The sequence below is a fragment of the Nicotiana attenuata genome, unplaced genomic scaffold (genome assembly GCF_001879085.1).
Source record: "Nicotiana attenuata strain UT unplaced genomic scaffold, NIATTr2, whole genome shotgun sequence".
Lineage (NCBI taxonomy): Eukaryota > Viridiplantae > Streptophyta > Magnoliopsida > Solanales > Solanaceae > Nicotiana > Nicotiana attenuata.
The window spans coordinates 185,436-195,322 of NW_017670306.1; the positions used below are offsets into that span (position 1 = coordinate 185,436).

Here is a 9,887-nt window from a genome sequence, read left to right on the forward strand (position 1 = left end):
TGGTCTTGCAAGGAACTAGATTCTACAGTCGCACAATTTGGTTTGCAGCTGCAATGCAACTTCTGCGATCGCACAATTCTTGTGTGGTCCGCACTTCAGGCAAGGCTTCAGTCTTGGTCATTTGCACACTCTCTGAACTTTTTGAATTCTTGTCAGTGCGGACCATGTTCTGCGGCCGCACAATTCATGTGCGGTCCGAACTTCTGCTTAAAGTACTGTAGGGCTTCTTCACCAGTTCTGCGGCTGCAAAGGGAATTCTACGGTCCGCACTTGCTTTTGCGGCCGCAGAAATACCTCTGCGGACCGCATTTCCTGTGTGTTGCGCCCCTTCTTGCCTTGTGAGTCGGAACACTCCTTTTTGAATCGGATTTCTTCAAAAGAGCCCAAATTTCCAACATTCCTGCAATTTGCACACTTTCGTTAGTTTTGGGATCATAAATCAATACTTTCGGAGTAAAACAAAAGTAAAAAGGTACTAATAAGTGGTCAAAATCCACATTTATCAACTCCTCCAAACGTAAGTCTTTGCTTGTCCTCAAGCAAATAGATTAGTTCCCACCTCCTCAAAGTTAAAGGTTATTTCAGCGAGTCGATGGTGAGCCATTCATACTCAGTTGGGACCAACAATTACCCACACTACTCATGCATTATCAACAAGGTGACAAGTCAAATATCCATGAACATATAGTTCTAATGTGACATTTGAGCTTCAAGAATTGACTTTACTCATCAAGGACTCTTGTTCTATCATGTAGGTCATGGTGGACTCCAAACTCTTCCTCCTCTACCTTCCATTTGCCAAGCTCACTTAAAAAGTTAGCACTCAATCTTAAGATTCATGAAAGGTTCACTCTTCTCTCACAAGAGAATGTCACAAGTACGGCTTCAAGTACCATAGGTTTTCCCCTCATGTAGATCTCCACTAATGTAAGCTCACTTGGTTCGGAATCAAGTAGGACTTCTTTCGGGTTGTAATGAAGGATTTTGGATTAGGGTAGGATACCATCTGGGTAAGTGGTTACACCTTTCCTTAAGCACTCCATATTTTCATTTCTCGGCTCACAATTACCAATTCCAAGAGGTATTTTCTTTTTATTGGGGGCTAGAGAGACTTGACATCACTCTTTCTTGTTCATCTCATTCTGTTTCTCCCTTTGATGCTCATGTTAGAGATCATTATCTCTTTTTGAATCCATCAACCCTTCCACTTATTCTCTTTTTGCATTTTTTCTTTTTGTTCCTTTTCTTTTCTTGCCTTATATTTTCATAGAGATCATTTCTTTTCTCTTTTTGTTCCTTGATACCTTTTTGTCAAATTCCTCATATCTCCCCCAAACTTATGCTTTAAGCCACTTATTTCACAAGAGTGTTAAGGAAAGTCTGGGTGCCAAGAGAGGATCACGACAAAATGGGCAAAGGCTTATAACATGGTTATCAAATGAGAAAGGTTAGAGGCTCAAAGGGGGTTGAGTAGGGATAATGACACTGGTTGGCAATAGAAGCTCAAACGGGACAAGGAAAGCCTACAATCATTTCTCAAACCAAGCAAATCTTAGGATTTCGCCTTGAAGCACATTAGGGGCAAGTTCTAGACCATTCGCATGGATACTTGGATTAGAAATAATTCATCTCACCCCCCATGCAACTAGATCATAAAAGAGGATAGAGTCAAGATCCTACAACAAACACACTCAAGTTTAAAGATCACTATGGTCCAAACCACTCGATGATTGTCAAAGTCAACTCTAGAGTCTCAAAGTCACTAACTAGAGCTATTTTCTTTAAAGAACCTTATCTCTAACCATAAGCACGTAGTTAAGTGTATTGGTACCAAATTAAGCATGATTAACTCTTCGAGAATGACTTTATTAGGCCTTTTTATTCATTACCACTATCATTATTATTACTAAACACAAAAAAGAACTCATTCCCTTAAGAAGGTTGTCACGCCATCCATCGTTGAGACGAGTCACCCAATTCAAACAAAAGCTACCTTTGGAAAGAGCCATGGTGTTAAAAAAAACCGAAGGTTTATTATCTACGAAAGCATAAAAAGAAGCTACTTAACAAAAGAAGAACTAAAGTGGAAAAATAAAGAAGCTAATGAACAATAATTACTAAAGATAGATAACTACGAATAAGAAAAGAAAAAGAATCATCCAATTATTACAGTCCAAATGTATCCAAAATGTGTCAATGTATCAAATAAACAGCACCCCCTCCCCCCGAATAAAAGTAAGCATTGTCCCTAATGCTTAGCAAAATAAGAGTGAAAGAAGAGAGGGTGAAGAAAACTCCCTATGGATCCTTTGACATCTCAGTGTCCCTAGCAATATCATCTCCCTCAGGATCAGCCAACTGTATTTCCTCATTGTCAAATCTAGGTGTGGCGGGAGTGGTGAATATCCCACGCACTGCCTCAGCAGTGTCGGTAGTAAGGTCTGGCTCCTCAGACTGGCCAGCTGGTGCTACCGGTGCAGATGGTGCTGATGGATCTGGGACGGACTGGTGCAAGTCAAGTAGCATATCAAAAGGTAGGTACCCAGCTGTAGAAAGTCTAGTCACCTTCTTTCTGAGCTTGTCAACTGATTTCTTGCTTGCCTGGGATTCCTCATCATCTTCACTTCTTTTCCCAACTCCTCAAGAACCGACACATGCTGCACTAAGGTGTCCATGATCATCTTCTGGTTTTCCAGAATCTTCTTGAGCATCTCATCGATGTCAGAGGGGGCATGTGGTGCCAATGTAGTGGATTGCGTTGCATAGTACTAGATAAGTCAGACAACTTTGAAGTAGCTGTCTGCATCTAGTTGTTGAGACTCACCAATGTCTGGGAGACTCGCAGAGCAGATAATGGAGCTGTAGGCATTGGGCACTAGCCTTAGAGCTGGAGCACGGCCGTGGTAGGAGCTGAGGATGATGGCGGAGGCATAGCAGCGGCACTGGAAGAGGACTCAGCAGAGGTGGATGGAAGGTCCGTTGTCTCAGTAACTACCACTGCTGGCTCAAGACTGGCCTGCAGTGGTAGAAGGCTGGGTTTTCTTCTTTGGGTTGGTCTTATCCATTAGTGAATACCATTCAAATAGCTTCTTCGGCTTCACTTTGGTGTCAAAAGAACTCGGCTCTACCTTGCATCAGTGAGGTACTCTGTGATAGTGTTGGGATAAGGGTAGCCGAGCTAGCCTGTCGTGCTATCAAAGAAGTGTTGGCTAATATCACGGCACCCACATTAATTGGGTACGTGGCCATGATGGAAGCCACAAGAACAGCCCGAGGAATAGGTGAATGAGTCTCGTTCTGGCTCGGATCCAATCTGTTGCAAACAAAGGTCTACCACCCCTTCGCCTCGAAGCTCAATGTGTTCCGCTGAATGGGAACCCCAGCGGTAATCCATGGTGGTCGTGGCCCTTGTGGTGCTAAGATCTCATCCAGCCAAGGTCGGACTTCTTCCTTCATTGCACATTTCTCCCGATACTCCGGCTCCACATCCTCAACTCAGTACGCGTTTAGCATATGCTGATCAAACCTCACCTTGAGTTTGTGAACTTTGGTCACCTTCATCCCCTTCTTTATGTGAGCAACATTAGCATAGAACTCTTGGATGAGGTATTCCTTGGCATCCTCAACTCATTCAGTGAACCACATCCAACCCTTTCTTTCTCTAAACTGCCTTAAGATCGGCAGGTTGTATGTCTCCAAGTCTTTTAATAGAAACTGTCTCTCAATAGTCAAAGACCTCACTGGTCACCACATACGAAAATCAGTGAAGGTGGCCAAACTTACAAATATCCTCTCATACCTCCTTCTTCTTCGATCTCTCCACACCCGTGGTTGTACCATCTCTCCCTCTACCATTATCCAGTATGTCCAGTATGGCTCATAGGACTAGCTAGCACTCTCCGAACCCTCGGAGGTGTTGTGAGATGAAGAGGGCTCATCCTTGAGTTGGTATCTCCCCTGTGGCCTCGCGTGTGTGGCTGTCTGCTCCTCCTGAATAGAGGTTGAGTTGCCCTTTGACACTTCTCTTTACGGGACACAGGAACTAGACTCGGAGAGGTCTGCACCTCTCCCTCTACCTGTTGTGGCTTTCTTTATGATGGTCTTAGGCCGGCCAAGGGGCAAGGTACCTCTACCTCGACCCCTAGAAGATTCACCCCTTCCCATTGTAGTGTCACCTCGGCCTCTCGATCGAACCATTATTTGTATCAAAGGAAAGAAGATTGTTAGTTTCAATTCATTATTCAACACATCCAGGACTTATGTAGGCAAGGGAGGAACAATTCGACACAATGGGGTTATGAGTATAACGGAGGTCTGCAGGTAATTGGTTCTGCGTTCCGCATATTTTTTATGTGCGACCCTAGAAAGGAACTGCAATCCGCAGAATTTGGTTGTGCAGCGGCAGCAAAGAAGTGTGGTCCGCACAATTTACAAGTGTGGCAACACTTCAAACTCTCAAAGTGCAGAGTCTCTGAAGATAGTGCGATGGTCGATCTGCGACCGCAAGAGAAATATGTGGTCCACACATTTTAAATTGCGGCCGCAAATCCTTGCTTCACTGAGTTGCCAAGAACTCCTAATCTGCGGACCGCACAAATTCAAGTGCGACGCAGATTTTAAAAGTTACAAACAATCATATCTTTTTTCTACTTAGATTTTTTATTTCTTGCACAAATAGACATGGCAACATGGTAAAAACATGAAATTTCACTAGCCCAAGCCCATTAGAGCATGTATTATGATTACCCAGTTCTGATCTACCCCACATGGACACATAGTTTAACTCTAATAACAAATAGCCTAAAAAGAACTAAAAATCTAAAAATTAAACTAACACAAAACTTTAACATGCAATTGAAACATACCAGACAGAGTGAGTGCAATGGGTGAATAATCGCAGGTGGTTGTGTGTGAGGACAGTTAACACCTCTCAAGAAAATCAACAGAGCAACAATGTTTGTTTAGAGAGGGAAAAGTGTAAAATGATCTCTATTCCTCTATTTATACCAAGTGTTTGCAAAAGAGAAAAGAGTCGAGTGTGGCCGCACATTAACATGTGCGGCCGCACATTAACATGTGCGGTCCGCACTCTGTCACCTGGGTTGAACGTCTCAGATCTCAATGTGCGGTCCGCACATTTTTAGGTGCGATTGCAAATCAGCCTCCGCACTGACAAGCTTAAACTTCAGAGAATTAGTATTTTGACACTTTTTCAATATTTCAAATGTGCGGTCCACATGAGAAATGTGCGGCCGCAATGCTCTTCTGTCGTGGCACATAGAAATGTCCGGCCCGCACAAATAAAGTACGGTCGTAGAGTTTTGAACACTTAGCCATATTTTTGTCCACTTTTCTTGTAAGTCACACTCATCCCTGTAGCACACTTCAAATCAAGTTAGAACACAAATAACACCTAACTACAAAAGAAAAAAGAAAAGAACATGGCTTGCCTCCCAAGAAGCGCCTAATTTAACGTCGCAGCACGACACAAAATACCCTTAGGTGAAGTGAATGACCGCCGCCACATGGCTATCTCCAACCTTGCCCAAGTAGTGCTTCAACCGGTGACCATTGACTCGCAATACTTTATTGTTTTTGTTCTTCAAGTCTAAAGCACCAAAAGGTGTCACACCAATAATTTCAAATGGACCAATATTCTTGGATATTAGCTTCCCAGGATACATTCTCAACCTTGAGTTAAACAACAATACAAGATCGGCTACCTTGAACTCTTTGTTCCAAATGAATTTGTCATGAAGATATTTCATCTTTTCTTTGTACAAGGACGAAATCGCATAAGCATGGTACCGGAAATCATCCAATTCATTCAAATGTGCAACCCTCAAGTTAGCGGCTACATCCCAATCAAGATTCAACTTCTTTAGATCCCACATTGCATTGTGCTCTAGTTTCGCCAGAAGATGACAAGCTTTTCCGAACACCAACCGGTATGGCGACATTCTGATAGGTGTTTTGTAAGTTATCCGATAAGCCCATAATGCATCATCAAGCTTCTTGGACCAATCCATCCGATTAGCATTCATCGTTTAAGACAAGATACTCTTTATCTCCCGGTTGGAGACTTCCACATGCCCATTAACTTGCGGGTGATAGGGAGTCGTAACTTTGTGAGTAACACCATACTTGCTAATTAAAGTGTCAAAAGCCTTATTGCAAAAGTGTGACCCTCATCGCTTATAATTGCACGTGGAGTACCAAACCTTGTGAAATATTCTTCTTCAAGAAAGCCACTACATTTCTCGCTTCATTATTGGGTAAAGCGATGGCCTGAACCCATTTGGACACATAATCCACCACGACCAAGATTTAGGTGTTTCCACAAGAACTCATAAAAGGGCCCATGAAGTCAATGCACCACACATAGAAAATATCAATCTCCAAAATGGTTGTGAGAGGCATTTCATTTTTCTTTGAGATTTCACCGACCCGTTGACATTCATCACATTTTTTCACTAACTCACTAGAATCCTTGTAAAGAGTGTGTCAATAGAAACCACAACTAAGCACTTTGGCCGCCGTTCTTGCTCCACCATGATGACCACCATATGACGAAGAATGACAAGCCCCAAGAATATCACCTTGCTCTTCTTCCGGTACACACCTCCTAATCACCCCATCCATAAAAATTCGGAAAAGGTATGGTTCATCCCAATAATAATCTTGACAATCCCTTTTGAGCTTCTTCCTTTGGCTTGAAGAGAACTCATCCTGAATGATTCCACACACAAGAAAATTTGCTAAGTCCGCGAACCATGGTACCTCTTTTATTGAAATTTCCAAAAGTTGCACATCGAGGAAAGAGTCATTGATTTCAAGGACATCATGCGGCCTCCCCTCCTCCTCCTAACGAGACAAGTGGTCCGCCACTTGGTTTTCACTATCTTTCCTATAATGGATGTAAATATCAAATTATTATAACAAGAGCACCCATCTCATCAACCAAGCTTTGGAGTCCTTTTTTCTCATAACATAACTAAGCGCCGCATGATCCTTGTGGACAATAACTTTTTCACCCATCAAGTACGGGTGGGACTTTTCAATTGCAAACACAATGGCAAAGAGCTTTTTCTCCATGACGGTATAGTTGACTTGGGCATTATTCATGTTCTTACTAGCATAGTTGACCGGATGGAAAATTTTGTTGATATGTTGCCCTAAAATAGCCCCAACCGCTACGTCACTTGCATCACACATGAGTTCAAAGGGCACACTCTAATTTGGAGCGGTGATAATGGGAGTAGTTGTCAACTTGAGCTTCAAAAATTCAAAAGCTCTCATGCAATCATCATTGAAATTAAACTTGGCATCCTTCTCAAGAAGCTTGCACAATGGGTTCACCACCTTAGAGAAATCTTTGATAAAGCACCGGTAAAAACCTGCATGGCCTAAGAAACTCCCCAACATTCACCGAAGTTAGGGGTGGAAGATTAGAAATCACCTCAATCTTTGCCTTGCCAACTTCAAGTCCATTCATTGAGATTTTATGGACAAGGACAATACATTCCTCAACCATGAAATGGCATTTCTCCCAATTGAGTACCAAATTGATTTCTTCACATTTGGCCAACACTTTGTCCAAATTTGCAAGACAATAATCAAAAGAATCCCCACCCAGACTTCAAGGTAGTCCTCTACCATGTTCGTGAAAATAGCCATCCATCATACACCTTTGAAAAGTCATTGATGCATTGCACAAACCAAATGGCATTCGCTTGAAAGCAAAAGTACCATGTTCTATTGGTATTTCGGAGCAATGAGAATTTGATTGTAGCCCGAGTACCCATAAAGAAAACAATAGAAAGCATGTTCGGCCAATCTATCGAGCATTTGATCCAAGAAAAGAAGTGGAAAGTGATCCTTCCTTGTGACTTTGTTGAGCTTGCGATAATCTATACAAACCCTCCAACCGGTCATTGTTCTTGTAGGGATCAACTCATTGTTGTCACTGGTGACCACCGTCACGCCCCCCTTCTTTAGGACACATTGAACCGGAGAAGTCCATGAACTATCGGAGATGGGGTAGACAATACCGGCATCCAACCACTTGATAATCTCCTTTTTGACAACTTCTTGCATAGCCTCATTGAGTCTTTTTTGATATTCAATAGATGGTTTAGCGCCATCCTCCAACTTGACTTATGCTGTTATGCATGCAAAAGGCGGGGCTTATACCCCGAATATCTATCAAGGTATACCCAATAGCCTTCTTCCTCTTTTGTAGCACCGCCAATATGGAATCTACCTGCACGTTAGTCAAATAACAGGAAAGAATAACAGGTAAAGTAGAATAAGGGCCAAGAAATTCATACCAAATATATGGAGGCAATGGCTTCAACTCCAAGGTAGGTGGCTCTTCAATAGAAGGCTTTGTAGGAGGAGTCTTGCTATTTTCAAGATCCAAGGACGATTTCTGGGTGCATAGTTGTACGACCCTATTCCTTGCAAAGAGTTCACACATTTCGTGAAGCCATCCATCTCGTCATCATCAAAGTTGAGCAAGACGGCCTCCAACATATCACCAACATTGAGTTTAGAACTTGTATCATCAACAGTGACATCGGTCACCAAATCCACAAAAGAGCACACCTCTTTGCTTTTTGGTTGCCGCATGTACTTACACACATGGAATACCACATTTTTATCACCAACCCGAAAAGTGAGTTCTCCGGCTTCAACATCACAAAGATCCTTACTCGTAGCAAGGAAAGGTCTCCCAAGAATAATTGGCACCTCACAATCAACCTCACAATCTAGAATGACAAAATCCATCGGAAGGATGAATTTATCAACCCGAACCAAAACATGTTCAATCACACCCAACGGCCTCTTCATGGTAAGATCGTCCATTTGCAATATCATAGAGGTAGGTCTTGGTTGCCCAATCTACAATGTCTTGAAAACTCAATAGGGCATCAAATTTATACTTGCCCCAAGAATACAAAGCGCTTTAGCAAACTCGGCACTTCCAATTGTACAAGTAATCGTGAAAGCACTGGGATCCTCCAACATAGGAGCCATTGAATGAACAATTGCACTCACTTGATGAGTGACTTTGATGGTCTCAAAATTCATCAACTGTTTCTTTGTCACAAAATCTTTCATAAAATTTGCATAACCGGGCATTTGTTCCAAAGCTTCGACTAATGGCACATTGATTGAAAGACTCTTCATCATTTGAATGAACTTCTTGAATTGATTCTCACCATTTTGCTTGGCAAGTCTTTGACGGTATGGAGGTTGAGGCATAGGTGATGGTGCCTTAGCCTTTTGCACTACCGGCTCCGGTATGTCAATATTGTGTATCCTAGACGGGTTCACCTCCTCTTGAGTCTCTTCCACACTGTCATCAATATGAATACGAACTTTCTCATTAGGTTGAACCACATTGTTCGAGATCTCTTCTTCTTGCATCACTTGATCATCATCAACAAGTCGCCTTCCACTTGAGGTGGGTACATTCCCGTCTCTTCCACTTCTTGTGATAACCGCTATGGCATGCCCCATATTGTTACCACGCTTTGGTTTTACCACCGTATCACTTGGTATTGCCCCCTTAGGATGAGAATTTAGAGCTTGAGATATTTTCCCCATTTGAACTTCTAGGTTACGGATTGATGTGTTGTGTGAGGCAAGTTGGGCATACGAATCAGCATTATTTCCATCATTTGCTTGAACATACTTTCAATACGTCTCATCTAATTATTTGAAGAACTTGAACCATGGGAAGGATAAGGAGGTGGGTTTCTCGGTTGTTGATACATAGGGGGCCTTTGAAAACTTGACCCCCGGTTGCCCTGGTTGTTACTACATCCACCTTGATTGTTGCCTCCCCAATTTCCTTGGTTGTTTCCACTTCAATTTCCTTG

The 9,887-nt window shown here is 42.5% G+C and overlaps 1 protein-coding gene across 1 annotated transcript; it reads right to left on the reverse strand.

Moving 5' to 3' along the window:
• Positions 1–2,298: 2,298 nt before the first annotated feature.
• LOC109237547 lies at positions 2,299–9,612 on the reverse strand. The gene is made up of 4 exons (XM_019403868.1): positions 9,225–9,612; positions 8,950–9,116; positions 8,545–8,904; positions 2,299–2,505 (listed from the first exon to the last, which is right to left on the reverse strand). The coding sequence occupies exons 1-4, from the start codon at positions 9,610–9,612 to the stop codon at positions 2,299–2,301; spliced, it is 1,122 nt and encodes a 373-aa protein (XP_019259413.1).
• Positions 9,613–9,887: the final 275 nt, after the last annotated feature.

Bases quoted from the DNA above. Each gene is read 5' to 3' on its own strand.
- LOC109237547 (XM_019403868.1), bottom strand. From the start codon at position 9,612: ATGGGGAAAATATCTCAAGCTCTAAATTCTCATCCTAAGGGGGCAATA. The intron at 8,905-8,949 runs GCAAGTATAAAT...AAGACATTGTAG, and splicing joins AAGCGCTTTGTATTCTTGGG to ATTGGGCAACCAAGACCTAC. The intron at 2,506-8,544 runs GTTGGTGATATG...GACTTGCACCAG, and splicing joins ATACAAGTTCTAAACTCAAT to TCCGTCCCAGATCCATCAGC.